The 19,974-nt window shown below is 56.4% G+C and overlaps 1 protein-coding gene across 2 annotated transcripts in view; it reads right to left on the bottom strand.

Moving 5' to 3' along the window:
• ZFPM1 (zinc finger protein, FOG family member 1) overlaps positions 1 to 13,281 on the bottom strand; it is a 77,068-nt gene extending 63,787 nt beyond the window's left edge. Inside the window, exon 1 of one of the 2 annotated variants that reach the window (XM_077309902.1) lies at positions 12,903 to 13,281. In XM_077309902.1, coding sequence (XP_077166017.1) covers positions 12,903 to 12,942 — 40 coding nt within the window. In that variant the 5' untranslated portion in view covers positions 12,943 to 13,281. The remainder of the gene's footprint in view (positions 1 to 12,902) is intronic. The other variant, XM_077309901.1, reaches the window with a different exon arrangement.
• Between the last annotated feature and the right edge of the window lie 6,693 nt (positions 13,282 to 19,974).

The following is a 19,974-nucleotide window of genomic DNA, read 5'->3' as shown; positions in this document are numbered from 1 at the left end:
CCGGAGTCTCAAAGCAGCTGACAAGCGCCTCCCCCTCCTCTTAACGGTGCCCCTGGACTCAAACTCTGTTCTGTGGCTTCAGACCAGCATGGCCACCCTCCTGAATCTACACACAGGAGCCTGGGAAAGGGCCACTCTCCACCACTGCCATGGACGGATCGGATCTTCTTTGGAAGATGCACAGGCCACCTTCCTGGCCAAGGAGCAACAGAATTCTGGCAGCCAGAAAAATCAAAATGGCAACACAGCATGAAGCACTGACAGAAACACAGAGAAAGCAGAGAGAGAGACACACACACACACACACACACACACACACACACTCCAAGGCCAAGCACACAAATAACCATCTACGGTTCCTAATCCCCAGGTGGATCCTGGAGTTCTCCTGGATGTACAGCCAATCTCCACATTACAGAGGTCATGCCCCCCCTCCCTGCCCAGGACATGGCAGCTCTGGAGAGCAGACCTTACTGCAGCATCACACCGTGGCCATGCTGTCCCCCCCTGGCTCTGCCACCAAATTCCCTGGGATTTCCCAGAGCCCGAGTGGGCATTCCCAACTCTGGCAGATTTACAAGGAATGAGGCCAGCCAGGCACAGCCAGGGAAAGGTTCTTTTTCCGGTGGACCTCTGGAAGGGGCAGGTGGGAAAGAAGAACCTCGGCTGCCAGCCAGCCAGCCAGCCATTGGGGGGAGAGGGGGGGGGGGCTCAGCCACCAGGACTTTAACTGTGTCTGGAAAACAGAAAAGGAGCCCATGAAAACCTCTGAGCTGCGGAGGAGCATTCCCAGCAGCATCCCCTCCAAGATGTGCGCTTGAGCGGCCGCTCCTTGGCTCAGGAAGCCCCCTTAGCAGCAGCCTGGCACTGCCCACGGCCCACGTGAAGATTGCGGCACATCTCTTCTGCTCAGGATGTGACCCGCTCCCCTCAGGAGAGAGGCAAAGAGGAGAGGGACGGTGGGTGCCTGGCCTTCTAAGCTACAGACCCTGACTGCACACCTGAAGAAACATGAGACTTTAACAGCACCCTGAAAACAGGGGTCTCCTCTCACAGCCTTTGTTCCAGGTGGCGAAAAGGCACAATTTCTTGGGTTTTAAATCTGGGTCGCCAGCCGTTTCACGAGACACGCCAATGTAAGCATCCAGCGGTGGACTGCTTCTGACTGCAAACTCAGTCTCCCAAATCCATCCATGCCATCAGAAATGTTTACACAACTGGAAGAATTCCATGTAGGTCTCGTTCATTTGCCTCCAGATATTCTGGCTGGCTTGTGCGATGCGGCAGAGATACCCACCTGTATATCAGGGGTTGCTCCCTTATCACCCGACTGCTGAAGGGATAAAACTCTCAACAGCCTAACCTTCCCCTCCAGGAAACACCGCGATAGTCATCGAAACCTTATCTCTGAACCATCAAAACTTCTCCCTCGTCCCTCTTTCTCAAGACCTCTCCTCTCATACTGGGAAGCCGGCAATTCGCCCCACAGCACGCTTCAACTCGCTAGGTGGCCAGTGACTCAGAGGAGGGAGAGGGAGGGAGAGGGAGGGAGATGTTTCTCTCACCCCGTGACGTGAGCGACGCTCTGAATATCTGGGGCAACCGGATTTCGTCTTGCAGTTGGCGGACACGGCGAGGGGATGAGCGCAGGCACCAGAACTGGGAGCAGGTCTCCTCATCTGCACTGAGGGCACGTCTGAATTTCAGACAAGCTGCCAACCCTCATGAGTTTCTAGGCACATTTAACGTGTGCTCCCAAGAGCTAGTAAATACAATGCAGATAGAATCATAGAATCCTAGAGTTTGAAGGGACCTCCTGGGTCATCTAGTCCAACCCCCTGCACTGTCCTGGACACTCACCTATTCGGGGGTTGGACTAGATGACCCAGGAGATCCCTTCCAATTCTATGATTCTAACCCTATTGCTCATCCACTGTCACCTGCCACCCCCTTGAGCCTTCACAGAATCAGCCTCTCCGTCAGATGTTTATCCAGCCTCTGTTTAAACATCTCCAAAGAAGGAGAACCCACCACCTCCCGAGGAATCCTGTTCCACTGAGAAACCGCTCTCACTGTCAGGAACTTCTTCCGGATGTTGAGAAGGAATTTCTTTTGCATTAATTTCATCCCATTGGTTCTGGTCTGTCTCTCCAGAGCAAGAGAGAACAACTCTGCTCCATCTTCTACATGGCACCTTTAAAATACTTGAGGAGCCCTCAACATTTTCCTGTTAGTCAGGACGCAAGTTTTCCTGCGGCACTCAAATCTGGCTCCCGTGAGGCCCAACAAACACTGGCCTCTAATGAGTGTGCAGCAGTGAGACTAAGAAGACGCAGACTGAACTCTTCATCTTGCCCACAAAGCTCACAGGACGACTGTGAACCAGTCCCTCTTGGCCTGACCTACCTCGCAGGACTGTCGTGAGGATAAAATAGGGGAAGGCAGGACCATGGACACACGAGTCCCTTGGAGGGCAACCAGTATTGCGATTTAGGTTATTTGGAGTCTGACTGTCGTGCTGGGCCTCAAGGCGGCCTCCACGGTGGAAGTCAGGAACAATCAGCAGGACGGGATATGCAGTGAGGAATATGGCGGGGCTTGGACGCCAGAAATCCTCAAGAGAGCCTCAAGGAGAGCTGAAGGAAAGCTTCCTCTGCCTTCCAGACACTGGCAGGCTACCCTCCTATCTGGCTACACCTGACATTTGTACTAATGCAAGACCAAGTAGGAAAAAACCCACAGAGAGTTGCCGAAACCCAGAACAGAACGAAAGGAGAGGAACAGCCCTAAAGGGTACAGAAAAGGCCCCCCCTTCAGCATATAATGGTGCATAATTCAGGAGGAGGGCCAGACACCAGAAGCACCTCACCCCTTTTAAAGAAACCTCCTGCTCAAGATGAAAGGGCAGGGATCTTTCTTCTCCTTCCCGGCAGCCCTGCGAACGAACACCTGCGGATCAGCTCAGCTGCAGGCCAGCAAGGGACCACCAGGAGAACTCGGGAATCGTCTCTCCAGGGCCCCCGGTGTGCCAAGAAGCTGCCGGCAGGCGTGTGTTTGGCATTCAGCAGAACGGGTTCTTCTACCAGCAGGCACTGCACAAAGAACAGACAGTACCCACAGCCTTCATGGCAAGGGATGATCACCCAGGAAGGGAGAGAGACAGAGAATGCAGAACTGCTGGGAGAGCCGGCGTTCAAGGGTCCCGCCAGAGGCTGCGCATGTCTCTCAAAGCACCGGGGCCAGGAGTCTCACAAAGGCGTCGGCCAGAATAAAAAGAGTGCAAGCCATCCCTTGATGCGCCACAAGAGGGTTATCAGTTTTGTAGCCGTAAGCCTTAACATTATTATTATTATTAAATAAAAAAAGGAATGATAATCACAACAATAAACATCAGGAAGAATATCTACATAAGAATAGATAATATATACACACAATAATAAATACAAAAACCATAAAAGTTGAAACCATTAAAAAAATCAATACGGAAAAAACAAGCACGGTTTGAAATTCCCTGAAGAGTGTTGTGCATTGCTGTCAGGCAGCAGTGGGCTTTCTTGGTGGTGGCCCCCTCCTAGGGAGATACATCCATCTCCCTCTTTTGGTGGCCTCCCTTTGGCTTACTCCCAGTGACTGCTATTGGCCCTCCTCCCTGGTCCTGGTGCTGTTTGTCTGTATATTTTTCTCGATTTCTTTCATCATTTAAATTGTTGTTTTTAATGGTTCAAATACTTTCACGTTCTTAATGCGCGCTGCCCCGGGGAGCCTGACTGGGGGGAAAGTCAGGATGGAAATGTTTTAAATCAGGGGTAGTCAACCTGTGGTCCTCCAGATGTTCATGGACTACAATTCCCATGAGCCCCTGCCAGCAAACGCTGGCAGGGGCTCATGGGAATTTGAGCCCATGGACATCTGGAGGACCACAGGTTGACTACCCGTGTTTTAAATGAACCGTCTCAGAAGCTCCCAAGGAAGCTGACAGCAACAACCTCTGCACAGATCCTCGTTATCTGACGGAAGGCACCACCACAGGACAGCGTGACGTCCCTTGGCACGGACGTCTCTAGAAAAGTTCTGGAGAGTTAGCAACCCCGGTTTCTGAATCCTACACAGTCCTAGCCCTGACCTGGAGGGTGGAAGCCAGCCCAATCTCATTAGATCTAGGAACCGACTTTCAAGGCCATCTGCGGATGGGGCCTGTGTATGTAAGCAGCACCTGTCTGAATACAGTCTGTCCCCGACTGGTCCTGGCCCCTACCTGGTGGAATGAGCTCCCAGAGAGCTAGTACAGTTCCGCAGGGCCTGCCAGGTGGAGCTCTTCCGCCAGGCGTATGCTTGAGGCCTCACATGAGCCTCCCCGATTGGTCTAGGGCAGGGGTAATCAAACTGCGGCCCTCCAGATGTCCATGGACTACAATTCCCAGGAGCCCCTGCCAGCATTCGCTGGCAGGGGCTCCTGGGAATTGTAGTCCATGGACATCTGGAGGGCCGCAGTTTGACTACCCCTGGTCTAGGGTCTCCTCTACGGGGAACCAGCCCAGGGCTGAGCCTTACGTACACAGCAGAACAATGTGGGCATCGGGGAATCAAGGGCAGAATGCAAGGCTGCCTCTACAGGCACAGATGTGCAGGATGAGTTCCGTGCAGGACACTGATTTTTCCACACGTGCCCGGTTGCAGGATTGCCAGTGCTCAGCAGATTTCCTCACGCCTTATCTGCAGGTGTGTATGTGGGGAGGGGGGCAGTTGCCAGGAAGGGCTAGTTGGACTCCAGAGGCATACATTAACTGGGCAATAAGGATAGCAGCGAGTGGGTCAAGGCAGTGGGTAAGAACTGTGAATGGCAGCAAATTAGCATACAAATCCCAGCTAACCAACAGATGTGAGAACGATCTGAGCTCCTCCGAGACCAACCAAGTCGGATCCTGCGGGAGACTGAGCATGTGCAGATGCACACTGAAGCAGATTCCTTCCAAAACGCCATTTAGGCAGAGCGGGGTGTTCGTTGCCAGGAAGGGCTAATTAGAGCAGACATGCAAAAGTAACCAGGCGATAAGGCATTTGGTAAGAACTGTGATTAGCAGCAAATTGGCATGCGCCAAGTGGAGGGAAAGAGGTGTTGGCTGAATATTCCAAGAGCAACCCCTTGTGCCAGGCATCCAAAAAATCCAGTGGCAAACAATACTGGGACAGGTGAAGGAACAAAACACACACACACACACCCGTCCTTTTATGCCTCTCCAAACAGACTCTTCTCATGGTTAGAATTGGCCTGCAAAGCAGCTTCCTCCCTCCTTGCAGGGAGCGGGCAGAGGCTCTGCCTGGCATGCAGGAGGTCCCCGGAGGTATCACTCAGTTCTGGGGAACTTTAGGTATTCATACAGGGGACAGGCCGAGGCACAGTGGAAAAGCCCCTGCTTGGCCTGCGAGGGGTCCCGAGATCAAACCCCCTCTCCCCGCATGCCCATTCCCAGGGGCCCAGGAAGCAGGGGGCATGAAAGGCCTCAGCCAGCCGGAGACTCTGGAGGGGCTGCTGCCTGTCTGAGTAGACGGGTCCTAATTCAGTGCAGACGCAGCCAGTTCCCTGGGAGCCAGGCTGGCAAAAACAACGGCCTGAAGATTAGCAAGGAAGCTTTTTGCGCAAATACATTCTTAACACACACACACACACACACACACACACACACACACACACCCTTCCTGGTCATCGGGTCAATGCTACGATTGCTGGGGAGGCTGTGCCTGGGTGGACTCTGGCTCTGCAGGGCTGACTAATCGGCCTGGGCAAGGGCTCCACACCAGCTTGGCCAGCCGGCCCTGGGACCCAGGCAGATCCCCACCAGCCAAGGGTGCCTGAAATGCCCGTCAGGCGGCAGAGAGGGAGGGGAACCTCCAGGCTTTGGGCAAGCTATAAACAGATGCCAGGTCGGCTCCTGCTGGCACGGAGGGGGGGGGGAATTGCTCAATGTGGTCAGCGGCCACCACGGCATTACACCAACTGATGTGTGCATTCCAGGCCCTAAAACTTTGCTTGGAGCATCCACAGGCCACAACCAGGCTGATCACCCAGGCTGTGAACAAAGGGGATCCGTCCCATTTAGCTGCTCTGAGCCACGTGGCGCCTTCCTCCACAGGAGTTTAGGCAGCTCCCTTTGTGTTATGTCACTTTGGTACCCTGGCTTGTTCTTACTGGGCTCCTTTTTGACCGACTTGTTGCTGCTGATTCATCCTTTTAGTTGAGCCCCTTTGAGCAGGGGCTGGAGAGAGGGGGTGCAAATTCCTCAATCAATCAATCAATCAATCAATCAATCAACCAGCCAGTCCTTGTGCCACCAGGAAGGTGACAATCAGCGCTTAATCAGAGTCTGCACCCGTCAAGGCTGGGTCCCAGAAGGTGCTGAAACCTCAACAGCACTCCTAAACATGCGCAGAGGAAGCACATGAAGTTAAGGGACAGGAGCCCGGCCTCTTCCTTTTTGGACTAGAGAAATGGAGACAAACTGGGCCACCTCACGAGGACTGTCTCTCCAGTAAGCAGGCATTCTCTGCATTTTCTGCGCTTCCCCTCCCCAGCACTTTGCCGGTGTTCCTTGTTTAAAATAACGGCCAGAAAATATTTCTGCCTTTCCACAAAGCTCAAGGCACCATGCAAAAAAAAAGAAAGAAAAGAAAAGGATGCTCATACAGAACCAAAGTGTTCCGTTCTCCTGGGACTCATCAGCCTTGCTTTGGCTTTAGCCCTCTCCAGAAGCACGGCACAAAGATTGTGTCTCCCGAAAGGCCGAAAGGGTCTTAATGACTCCCCCCCCCCTCCCAGTAAAGGCGGAGGGGACCAACCACTCGCCTGCCACGAGCCCGGCCTGTCTCTGATCCAGAGAGATAGATTCAAGCGGGTAGCCGTGTCGGGCTGAAGCAGCTAAAGTCTGCATGCCCACAAAAGCTCATGCCTTGAATAAAACTTTGCCCCTGGACTCTACGTTTGTTTTACGGTCTCAGGAGGTCTACTACGCAAGAGCAGCTGCTCAGCAGGGACAGGACAAGAGGGACCGGGCCCAGAGGACGACAGACGGAGGGAAGACCCTCGCCCCAGCCCCAGCCCCAGCCCCATGAGCAGAGCCGTGCACCATCTCCGCCCAGCCTCAGTCGCCTTCTGCTGATTAAAAGACATATTGGCTACACTTAGTGGAACGGCCGATAGCAATCGAAAGGCTTACTTCGAAAGAAGGCACATCTGGGCCTGATCGACTGACCAGAAGAGAAAGCAAGTTTCGTGTACATTCATATGGGGAGTTTGGGTTTTTTTACCCGAGGGTGGGGGGAAGGCCCGGCCTCTCCCCGCCAGATAATTAAAATGCCTGCATTAATCACATTTGCAATGGAACAAATCGGTGGGAGCCCCTCTGCCCCCCCCTTCCCCAGGCCTGCTTTTGTAGCTGGTGAATTCTGCTGCAGTCTGTTTGGCAGAGATAAGGAGGCCCTTATCGGACCTGGCAATCTTTATCAGCGGAGAGATCAAGTCCTCCCTTATCAGCAGCTCAGATCTGCTTTGCAGAAAGGAAAGCGGAAGGGGAGGGGGCAGCAGGGGGGAGGAGGAGGAGGAGGAGGAGCTGCAGGAGCTCCACAAAAACTTCCCTGAGAATCTTTTTGCTTGGTGCTCAGATGGGAGAGTGGGTGTTTTTTTTTAAAACAATCCCTTTTTCAGAGGCACACCAATGCACCCATGCGTGCCCTGGCTGGTGCACACAGCCACGCAATCAGCACTAGATCAATCTGCCAGCTCTATCAGCCCTCCCCATCTAAAGAGCCAGGACCGAGCGGCAGGAGAAAGGCATGCACACAGCTGCCGAAGGTTTGATCATTTTCTCCCTGTGCCCACACTCCCGCCTTTGAAGTTAATAAATGGAGCCACCTATCTGGGCCAAGGATCAGTTCCCTGCCTCTCCCCCCCCCCCCTTCTTCTTTTATCAGCTGTCCACATCTATCAAACAGCCGAACAAAAGACACCGGAGGAGAAGGAGGGAGAGAGAACACAAACATTGCCAGATGCATCCTGATGTTACAGGAGGTTTGTCTTTTTTGTTTTTTAAGCCGCGTGACTTGGTGGGGCAGGGGAGGAGAAAATGAGGGGGGGACGGGGGGGTTGAATAACCTTCATATTTAAGATTGCAATTATCTGATTGGCTTCCAGCAACCTTACAAAAGCACAAGGGCACATCCAGCAAACCCTCCCTAGCAAAGCGGCCGGGCCAGAGCCTGGGAGAACAGAGAGAGGGCTGGAAAAAAATTAAAGCCCCCAACCGGCGGGATGTGCGGACGCCCTTATCTGGGCCACCATCAGCTCCCAGTTACAATCAGGCTTTTAATGCCTTAACTGCACAGAGCATCGCACTCCCCGCCAGAAAGGAAGAGGAATGAAAGTGAGACGCAGCTCCCCGCCCCCCCCCCTGTCTTTGAAAACTCCTAATAGCACAAGCAATTACCAGTCCTACCTCCACGGGGTGCAGGCTGCTTCTGGCTGCACACCACGCAAGGATGGCTAGAGGGGTTTTTTTTTGGGGGGGGGAGTGGCTGAGACAGCCTGGCTCTCCGAGGAGCACAACACAACCACAGGGGCCTGCTGGGGATCTTGGCAACTGCCAATCTCAGTCCCCCTCTGCATTCCCAAATTGGAGGCTTTGGGTACATGAAGCTGCCTTGGTCATTTGCTGGCAGGGGCTCATGGGAACTGTAGTCCATGAACATCTGGAGGACCACAGGTTGACCACAGGTTGACCCCTGCTTTGGATGTCTCCTCAATCCACGCCTTAGTCCACTTTGGCAGTCCCTCTGCTCCGGTGAGCAAACATGAAGGCCAAGACACCGGAGTTCAGCCCAAGAGATAAGGGATGCCGATTGATGGTCCTCAGCCCACCAACAGGGGGCAGGACCAGTCTGGGTGGGAAGCATGAAGCTGCCTTATGTGGTATCAGGTCCTTGGTCCACCAAAGTCCATTTTGCCCACCCAGACTGGCAGCAGCTCTCCATCAGAAGCCTCTCCTGCTGCCCGGCCTACTGGACTGGAGATGCCGGGAATTGAACCTGGGACCTTCTGCCTGGCAAGCAGAGGCTCTGCCACAGACCCTCTCCATACCTGCCTTTAGCAATCAAGCTTATGCTCTGGGGATGGGGGTGGGGTTCCTAAATCCAACACAGCTTCCTGCCACTCAGCTGACCTGCACCTGCTTCCTTTTGAAAAGGGAAGACTCAGCCACTATCCTGCAGCCTCTTGACTACTGCCACGCGTGTGTACGAGGCTGCCCTTGGAAACAGCATGGAAACCTCCCTTGGGTGTGGCCTCCCCTTTTGGTGCTAGGCTGTTATTGTTCTTTAAACCGACGGCCCCTTTTATGATTTGCGGGATTGTTATTAATTATATTGCCTTGATTTTTAATGGTTCAATGCCTCAAGCAGCTTTCTCAACAGACCGTTAAGCTAAAACCAAACCCTAATGGGAACAGCAGCAGCCCCAGAATGTGAGGCCAAGCACACAGAAGCCCAGATCTCTCTGGTTCCCAGCCTGGTCCCAAGACAAGCTCCTGGCACTGGCTCTGACCTTAAAAGCCCTAAATGACCAGGATGCCGTAGGAAACACTTTCCCCCGTACACACATTCACGACACTGCAAGATGCTGACCCAGGGGCTAGAGGCACCCCCAAGTGAAGACAGCTCCAGGATGCTTTGACTGCTCATAAGCTGCTTGGAGGGCCTTTCTTGCAAAAAAGCACCCTGCCTATCAAGAAGAAACAGGCCTGAAGATCCACCAGAACTATGGCTGAGCCATAAAGCACCACCAAAGCAGGCTGGACTCCCTCTCAAAGCCCCCAGTTACATACCATTTTGGGCTTGCAGGACTTCCTGCCTCCTCCCTCCCTCCTTTCCAAGGTATTTAACAGAATCGTAGAGTTGGAAGGGAACACCTGGGTCATCTAGTCCACCCCCCCCCTCGCACAACACAGGATTAGGCAATTAACAGAATCAGGCAATTAGCAATTTAATTGTTTTTGAGTGTTTTAGGCTTTTAACAACTTTTACTTTAGAAATTTACCATATTTATATGTGTAAAATGTCTGTCTGTTTTACTTTGGTGCACTCTGCCCTCTTTCTAAAGAGAAGAAATTAAGTGCAATTATAAATAAATAAGTAAAAATTTATCGTTGTTGGTGTGTGCAGAAGAAGAAGCCTACGGAGGGCTGTCACCAGGAGATGCGCAAGGGGCGATCACCACCAGAGACCCCTTTGCCCTCTTCTGCACTCCAGAGCCCCTCGGAGGAACCCCCCTGGGAACGGTGGCTGTTGGGGGCACTGCCAACTGGAATCCGCCTCCTCTGGCGAGGCCGTTCAGCTCGGTGGTTCTGAGTATTATTGCTATGACGATCATGATTAACTGTGATTGACTGCCACGGTGCTAGCTGCGGCCCGGGTGCAACAGGACGGGTCCAAGGCAGGGCCACCGAGAGTATTTGGCTTGGGGGAGGCCCTGGGGAGGCCGTGCTGCTCACGGCACAGTGGCCGCCGCGCGGGGAGAGGCCTCAGGTGTGCAGGATCCACCGCCAGCCAGTTCCCGGTCCTCACGAGCTAACATCAGTGATCCCTTACCCGAAACAAACGGCTGCGCAGACTGGACCACTGCTCAGCATCACGAGAAAACCTTTCATGGACTAGCTGGCTGACTACAACCGAGCATCTCATCTTCGTGCTCAATCAGACTTCCGGCTGCCTTCAGAGATCATCTGTCTTTGCATCAAGCAAAGTGGGGGGGGGGGGGGTCAGAGGAAAGCAGCCGAGAAGCAAACTGAAAGCAGCATCTACTGACTGGGGCAAATGCAGGAGGACAGCCAGACCCGCTCCTCGGTTGGTTTAGAAACAGGTCCTGCACCGGGCTAGAAGAACCTCCGCTGGCGTATTCTGCCCAACCCCTTTGGAAGAAGCGGAATCAGAGAGCTTTCCCTCCCCCCCCCCCCTGCAAATGTTCAGAGGGCCATTTTCCTGCCGACCGGCACATGCAGAGGCCGGCCTGCTTGGCGTCTTCCATCCTCCACCCCTCATCAGTTCTGGCCGCCTATCTGGCCCCGGATCGACTCCCCCTCCCCCCTTATCGCGTCTCCACATCTCTGCAGAAAGCAGAAGGAGGCAAAAGCCGGAGCTGGAGCCAGTTAATGCATTCCGAGAGCTGCCCATCCCTGGAAATATCCCAATCCATCTTCAGATCACCTTTGGCTCCCTATTAAGTGGAGGACGCCACCGAGGGGTGACAAGGGAGGAGGCCGGAATTAATGCCCAACAGTCGCTCACAAAGACCTAACAACTCCTGCCAGACAAAGACGGGTGGAAAGTTGAAAGCGGGGTGGGGAGGGGAGAGATGCATCGCCCAAACAAAATGCATCCAGGGAGAGGGAGGCTGGCAGAGCTCCAGCTGGGCAGGCACCTCCACCGGGGAGGGAGGGAGGGAGGGAGGGGGCCCCGAAGCTCAGAAAGTCCATTGGCCTGCGTCAGGCCCAAAACGGCCGGCTACGGGGCTCTCCCCCAACTTCAAGAGGCCCCCTTTCACGGCAGAGTCCTCCAACTGCTCCCCAAATGTACACCGAGCCACAACACCCAAGCGCCGCACGGAGGTGGCCAGCTCCTTCCACACACTTGGCAGGTTCACCCGAGGACACCCAAAAGCTATTCCAGCAACACCACTGAATGCCTTGCAAAGCTCCCAGAGGCAGGGACTCCCCTTGCCTGGGGCGGGAGGGGCTCTCGGGCCAGCTCCTGGGACCCCCCCCTTCAGGTGAGCAAAGGACCCCGACAAGGCTGGGTGCCGAGTTGGGGCAACTTGTACCTGCAATTAAGCATTATGGATTATTCACGCTAGTTCTGCCTATCATGGGGAGAAGGCATGTTGGCCGAGTGGTGAAGAGCTTGGGGTCGTGGTTAACAGTGGCAGACTCTAATCTGGGGAACTGGGTTGGAGTCTTGCAGAGCAGTTCTCTTAGAGCTCTCTCAGCCCCACCAATTTCACTCGGTGCCTGATGTGGTGAGAGGAAGGGAAGGCGGTTGTCAGCTGCTTTGAGGAGTCAAAAACCAGCTCTCCTCTATTGGGCAAGGCAAGAGCCAGTGGGGGGGGGCAGGCAGGGGGAGGCTAAGCCAAGGGGTCCCGCTCTCCGCCGACGGAGGTTTCCGAGTGGTCCCGGCCGAAGCGCGGCAACTCCCCGCCCCACTCCCAAAGCCGAGAAGGGCCTCCGGGAAAGTGCGGGGCCCGGCCCCCTCGGGCCAGGAGGGGTGCGGCACGGGAGGGCCCCTGAGCTCGGCACGGCCGGCGCCCTATCCCGGCATCTCGCGGCGCCCCTTATCGCCGCGCACATCTTCGCCGCCGGCCCGGCAGGCAGGAAAGGCGGGCGGGGGGCGGGGGGCGGGGGGCGGGGGGCGAGCACACAAAGGCGGCCCCGCAGGCAGCCCGCGGGAAAGTTCCGGCCGCCGCGGAGACAAAATCCACCCCCCTCCCGGTCCGCTCCCTGGGATGCCCCCGTGCCCCCCCCCGTCTGGAATCGCGGTGATCTGCAAGCCCCCCCTCCCTCCCCCCCCGCGGCCAGGCGCGGGCGCTCTGCACATGGCCAGAGGCGGCGTCGGCGCGCAAGCCCCTGCCGGCCGCGGCCCCGAGACGGCGCTGCCCGCCCGCCCGCGCGCCAGTGAGTCAAGCGATTAGATCGCGATGGGAGCCCGTCCCGACAGGCCGATCTTATCAGGCGCGCCGCGCGGCTCCCAGCGCGGCGGTGGCGGCGGCGGCGTTCCTCGGCCGGGCGGCCAGCCGGTCCCCGCGGCGCCGCGCCAGCAAAGTTCGCCCGCGGAACTCGGGGGGGGGAGGGGATCGAGGGGGCGCTCACGTTTGATCTGCCGCGGGTTGCTCTGCTTCCTCCTGGACATCGCGGGGCGGCGAGGACGGCGGCTCGGTCGGGCTGCAGCGGGAGGCGCGCGGCGCTCATGCCCCCCCGGCGCCGGGCGAGCGGGGCTGGCCAGCGGCAGCCTGGCGCGCGGCTCCGGCGTCCTCCTCCTCCTCCTCCTCTTGCGGAGGCGGCGGCGGCGGCGGGACGCGCCTGGACGGGGCGGGCGGGCGCTGCGGGCCTCCCTGCTTCCCTGCCTGCCTGCCGGGGCTGCTCGTCGCGCGCCCGCCGGAGTCCCCCCCGGTTTTTCTCAATGGAACCAGAAATGTATCAAACCCGCCGAGCGTTCCGAGGAGGCGGGGCCGGCGGGGCGAGCACCGCCCCGCCGCGCCCGCTGATTGGCCCGCCGCTCGGCCGCGCGACACGCCCACCGGATGAGGCGGATCCGCCGCGGGGCGGAGTCGGCCTTTGAAGGCGCCGCGGGCGGGGCCAGGCGCCGCGCAGGAGGAGGAGGAGCCGCCCAAGCACCGCCCCCACCTCGTCCTCGGAGCGTGCGGAGAGTGCGGCGCTTGGGTTGCCAGCCTCCCGGCGGGGCCTGAAGTTCCCGGGAGTCCAGCTCCTCTCTGCCCTCCGGACAAGAGGAGGCTCCGGGCCCCAGGACTTGGGCGAGGCTCCCGGAGATTCCCGGCCTGGATCTGGCAGCCCCTCCTAAGCGGTCTGCTCCCAAAATAGCAGCTGGGGGGGAGCCACGGGGGGGCTTCTCTGCCCTGCCCCCCCCCCCGCTGCGAGCCGCCCCTGCCGCTGCTCGGATGTGCAGAGCCTGGCTCGGCCCCCTGCCCTGGCCCCTGACCCCTGACCCCGGATCCCCTTGCCCTGGCGTGGAGTCCAGCCTGTTTGCTGGGTCCGGAGCCAAGGCTGCTCTCCAGTCACAGCTGTGCGGAGGTGGGGCAGACTCCTGGGGGGTTGGCAGGCAGGCAGGCATGCCCAGCCGACATCCCATCGCCCTTCAGAGCAGGGAGCTGCGAAGTGCTTTGCGGTGTCCTGGTCAGAGAGGAGGGCCAGGCTCCTCAGGGTCTCAGGCAGAGGTCTAGAGCGGAGAGGCCAGGGATCGAACTGGGGACCTTCCGCCTGCCAAGCAGAGCCCCGCCCCCTCCCATCTCGGCCTTTTGTGCTATCTGCAACGGCTCAGCAAGACTGCTGACAACTCATCAAAACTCTTTTTAAAAAAAAAACATATAAAGGGCTTTTAATTAACTTCTTGTTTCAGTGGGGGAATAATGAGTTTGAATCACCACGTGACTCTCGTAAAGAGGTCAAGCTGAGCAGGGAAGATGTGGCAGGGATGGGCGCCAGGGGAGCTTTGACGTGGAGGAGAATGGCGGCAACGCAGGAGCTCCCGCAGACTGGACAGCCGGGCCCCTTTGCCCACCAAAGGGCCCCATGTGCCAGGCCCCCCAAAGCCGGGCCCCTCGGCCTTAAGCATCCGCAATCCAGGTAACAAGGCCCCTTGAAGAAAAACCGCCCCCCCTGCCTTCTTCCAGCGAGCGAGCGAGGGGTAGCCAAGATTCCGTCTGCCTTTCTTGAAAGAGGTGTGAATCTGGCTCCTGCAGCCAAGGCTAAAACGCCAGATCCACAGTGGGAAAGAGACTGGCGCGCCTCCTCCTGGGCATCGTGCCAGAGCCTGGGGGCGAAGGCTTATTTGCATATAAATTCCTACCCTTTTATCATAAAAAACGCTGATGAGCCGAGCGTTATTTACTGAACACCTTGCACATTTCCTGAGGTCTTCCTTGATAAATGGCTGCCGGGATGAAGGGAGGGGCTTGAAGACAGGCCGTTAGCCACGGAGGCAGAGGCATCCGCCCCCCCCCCCCCGGCAGGTGGCCAAATCATGGCAAAATCTCTGTTTCTGCACAAGAGCGCACACACGTGGCATGTATGCACATGGAACTGCCTTCTCCTGACTCAGCGCCCGAGCAGCTCTTCAGGGGCTCGGGCACAGAGAGATCTTTCACATTGCCCCCCTTAGCTGGAGATGCTGCCAGGGATTGAACCGAGGGCCTTCTGCCTGCCAGCCACAGCCCCTTCCAAAAACTGAGCAGGCCAGTGGTCTTCATGGGTAGCGTTGGGGCTCTCAAGAAAGGGCTGCTGAGGGCCATGCTTTGAAGAAAGACGACTCGTAGCTGAACGACCAGGATTTGGGAAGGAAGGAGAATTTCAGCCTGCATCCTGGTTCCAATCTTCACTTCCGCCAGGTGTCCTTAGGTAGGAGTCTCAGCGCTGTCCCAGCTAGGATCTGACGGAAGGAGATCTGGCTCTTGAAAATTCATGGCCCCCAAAGCTTTGTTGGTCCCTGAGCTGCTCCTGGACTCGAATGGAGGGTGAGGCTCCCTTACAGGATCCTGGCAGCAGTTTGTGAGTTGAGGCCCACAATAAAGCACTGCATCGGTCCACAGGGTCATCGCGTTACATGAACTTTGGCCGCTGCAGGCAAAGGGCCACCCTGTGCAGGGCTGAGAGGGGGGCACCTCCAATTGAGACGCAACCCCCCCCCAGAAGATGGGCTCTGGGAGAGAGGCTGCAGGGCAGGCCACCCTGTGTGTGTGTGTGTGTGTGTGGGGGGGGGATATCCATGTGTATGCATGGCCTAGAGCAGAGGTGGCCAAACCGTGGCTCTCCAGATGTCCATGGAATACAGTTCCCATGAGCCCCTGCTCACACGTGCCACTGGGGCCCCTACCTATACCATATGGTGGTGCAACAATCCCCCCCCCCCAGTTGGAGACCTTTTTCGGTCCATCTGGTACAAAGGCCCAACTCAACAGAGACAGATGTTGGTTCTCTTTTAACTACTGGAATGGGGCCCACCTGTGGTGCCTTCTGGTGCCAGAGTCCCCACCCCTCCTCCTGCAAAGGCTGCCTTTTATTGCCTTGGTGCAGTTCAGTTGTGTGTGTGTGTGTATGCAAACGTGTGTCCCTGCTTGAGTTGTGTTTGCAGAGAGATTGTCATAACGCACCAGAATAAATAGAATGTTTTCCCGCGGCCCGAATTACAGGCCTGCAGAGTAGAGATAATATGCAAGCCGGCGGAACTCCCATTGTGTGCAAAGTGACATCTTTTTATGGAGCTGTGTACATTTGTATTAGTGTCAATTAATCAGGGGCGATATTAGAAGCAACATGCAGGGAAGGGGTGCTGGAGGTGGGAGGGTGGGGGGAAGATGCGGGGGGGGGGGGAAGCAGAAGAGCAAAGTGGAGGAATGTCCCTTTCACGAAGCCAGAAAGGAAGTGGAGGAGAAAGTTAAAAAGGGCAAGTTGGGAGCCTGAGATGTCCTTTTGGAAGTCTCCAGAATATCAGGTGCAGGATCTGAGACAGCAGCTGCCATGGCAAAACTGACCTGAGCGCTTGAGGCACGTGTGCAGAACTGGGCTCATGCAACAGGCATTTTAACGGATGCACTCTGGGTAGTTCTTCCGAGCACTTTCCTTTTCTGCCCGGAGAGAGTCTCCAACCTCTCTGCTCTCGCTTGGCAGCTGCGTCCCCCTGAGCCTGGGGATGGGGCAGAGGGTGGGTGGTGGGGCTGTGCTCACACCATGATGGGAGAAATCCACCTTCACAGTCTCGGAGGGTCTTCAGATCTGTCCAGGGCAGGCAAGGGGAAGAGACTGAATTTTAAGCAAGCAAGCAGATAAATACATTGGTGGTCCCGGAAACTTTGAAGGGCTGTGAGGAAGGCGTAAAGGGGAGTGCTGTGGCTCTGAACACCTGCGAAGTGCAGCTTGTCTTCGGGCAAGGACAGGGCGGGAGGAAAGGCAAATGGTCCCCGCTCTGCCGGAAGGAAGGAAGGAAGGAAGGAAGGAGGCTGGGCTGCCACCTGCTGGCGAGTGCCCCATGTGAGTTTCCACGGGATTTGGGGGAGGAGGGGTGGTATTTTGTGTGCTCCTTGGGTCTCCCTGCAGGTGGCCACAAATGCCCCCCTCCCCCCTGCCCCATGGTCCTCTCCGGGCCTCTTCCTTACATGCCCCGTTCTACAACCCGCCTAAAAACAGGTAGGCTCTGCGTTTGTGGGGGCAGAGCCTTCTCCACCTTGCTCTTTCTGGTTCAGTGAAGCACTGCATGCCCTGACCAGGACGGCCCTACCTCGTTTTCTCTTGCAAGCCAAGCACGGCCAGTCCTGATCAGCGCTCGGAGGGGAGGCCAGCCAGCAAGGCCAGGGTCCCTGCACAGAGGCAGGCCAGCCCCTCTCTCCGTGGAATGGCCTGTCTCTACACCAGTAGCCGGCTCGGCATAAAAAGGGCGTGAGTTTTTATCTGTATTTGAAAATTGTATTTGAGATTTTAGAGGGACGGCGGGTCCGTCCGTCTGTCCATCCATTAATTAAAATAAAATTGAATTTTAAAAGAGCCGGGGGGGGGGGGGGGTACAGTGGCTTTTGCTCTGTGGCCTCCTGAGGTTGAGAGTCCCCGGGGCGTTGGATCCTGCTGCCTTGCGTTGCCCCCCAAGCCGAGGTGCCTCTGCCTGTCCTCAGCCCTTCACAGAACCGCACAGGAAGCCTCAGAGCCTCAGAGCCAAGCCTGGGTCCTCAGACGCCTTCAAAGTATCTGCTTTTGTCTGCTCTTTGCCTGTCTGTTGATTATTAATGATCCTATCGTCCTTAAAGACTGCCTCTGAGACGTATCCTGTGCCGTCCACCTAAATGCTCGCTTACATTTGAGCGGCTGCGAGACCGTGGGTCGGATCCCACTGAGGAGGCACTTCCGCTAGGCGGAAGGCAGTCCCTGGTGGGAGGCCCTCTGAGCAGAGCTCCTTCCGCCCAGGACATGGCACAAGGACCCGTCTGTGCAGCCTTCCATAGAAAGGCTCCGGCCCTCTCCTGCTGGGGATTACAGAGAGCCGTCCAACTGGGAAGGCCACCCAGCAGCTACCACCAAGATGGCACAGTGGGTGCGCTGGGATCCACTGAGGGGGGCAGGTGTGGGGAGCTGAGGGTGGGGCTTTTTCTTGGCACCCTGCGATTAGGGCACCAGCACCCTTGGGAGCTTGCCTGGCCTTGTCCCTCCTGGCCTTTTGGAAGCAGCAGGAGACTGCTTCATTTAGAGTGGCAGGTGATCAAAGCAGTCCTGAACTGTGCTTTTAAAACGTGGCATTTCTATATTTATATATACTTGGTTTTAGGTATTTTATTTGTATCATAAGCTGACTTGAGCTCGGCGGGGAAGAAAGGCAGCGAGCAAACCTTTGAATTAAATCTAAAGACCAAAACATTTGCACAGCCCCTGCCCTGGGTCGAATGGCATTCTTATTCCGGCTGAGGCCAGGGTGCCGTTGTGGCCTTCCCCCAGGGACCGGGCTGCCTTGGCCCTCCACCCGAGCAAGGCCCTGCTCCGGCTGGGGCCCCGCTTTCTCCCAGGGCCCTCTCCTTCCTGGCCGTGCTCTCTCTCTCCTCGGTTGCTTGCGCTCTCTCTGGCCAGCGGACACCCACTGTGCCGCTTCGACTAATCTGCTGGCTTCCCCTTCCTCATTGGAATTACGCTGGCAGCATCCTGCAATCTTCCAAGTGTCAAGCGCCTCCGAAACGCTCCGTGATAAAGGAGGCTCAGTAAACTCAAGGGCTTTAGGGAGCTGAGTCTGACTGATGGATGGAGCGGGGAGGGTCTTTTTCTCCCCCCTCCCTTCCTCAAGAGCTCTGATCTAGGGAGATCACGGGCTCCGGCAGAGGTCCTGCAAATCTCCTTATTATGCACCCACAGAGTTCTGCCAAGCGGGAACATCATCAACACGGAGGGGCGGGCGGAGCTGACACCGAAAGAAAACAACGTGCCAAGGAGCTCCCGGCTTGGAAACCTGATCGTGTCTCCTGCACCAAAGCCGTGTCAATAGAGCCAAAGACTATATTAGCCACCGCGTGGAGACCTGGGCCAGGCTTCCAAGGAAAGGAGCACAGCAGAGGAAACGCCCTGTTTTAGGGGAATCCGGCCACACTGACTGGGGGCACCACACACCTGTGGAAAAGGAAAAGGGAGAAGAGGCAAAGGGGAAGGGGAAGGAAGTGACATCAAAACCAGGGTTCACCTGAGCACACACAATCCCAGGAGGTCTCTGGGTCTTTCAGCTGCTCATCCTGGCCAGGCAGGCAGGCAGGCAGGCAGGGCTCCCCTTGGGTCCAGGGTGTGGCTTCCAGGCAGGGCTGAGCCTTGGCTTCAGAAATCAGCAGATCCTGGCTGCCATTGAGTCCCCCCGGCCACCTGGAAGCCACTCTCCCTGCAGGGCCTGTTGCTGGCTGCACAAGTGTTTTGAGAGGCCTTAATGCTATTAATCTGGGGGGAGGAGGGGGGAGCAGGAGCCAGCAGGTATGAAATACTCTCCTCTCTGCTGCATTTGCATCTGCAGAGAAATAGATCAGGGACGAGCCGTCGGCGTCCCGTTCCCTGCCCCATAATATTTCCTGCCAAAACCCGCTTACAAAAACACAGTGCTGTAAATTTCCTGACAAAATTCTTTTGAGGTTATTTCCCCCCCTAAATTAAGCTATACTAATTATTTTCAGCCGGCTTTATCTCCACTTTGCCACACTCCAGGAGGGTGTGGGCGGGGAGCGTTTTAAGCTGCCATAAACAAAAGAGTGGTTGGGAAAATAATTCTATCAATTAATCAAATTAATCCTGCAGTTTTAGTTACAAGCCCCAAGTGGCAGGATTCTAGCCTGCGGTTAGGAGCTATCTCTGGTTGACAGTGTTTAAATGTTATGATTGCAACAGTAATTAAAGAATATAATATACTCGTTGTGGGGCAGTGCCCCCCCCATCCCTCTGGATCACAGGACAGCTTCGCCCAGAGGTCGCCCAGAGGACAAAGGCAGACTGACCAGGAGAGTCTCGCTCCATGGAGAGGGAATTGTCGGGACCCTCCAGTGTGTTTTCGGAGCACTCACCTTCTGATAAGCAGCAGCCGGCTGCAAGCTGGAGAAGCCACACAAAGAACTGCTGGTATGTCCTGATGCCTTGCAAGTCGGGAGGCAGGGGGGTCTCCTGCACTGGGGATTTTTCCAAACTCCTAAGAGCAGCTCTGGGGACC

The sequence above is a fragment of the Paroedura picta genome, chromosome 14 (genome assembly GCF_049243985.1).
Source record: "Paroedura picta isolate Pp20150507F chromosome 14, Ppicta_v3.0, whole genome shotgun sequence".
NCBI classification, from domain to species: domain Eukaryota; kingdom Metazoa; phylum Chordata; class Lepidosauria; order Squamata; family Gekkonidae; genus Paroedura; species Paroedura picta.
Note: the sequence above shows the minus strand (reverse complement) of the source record. Positions and strands in the feature narration are given on the sequence as shown.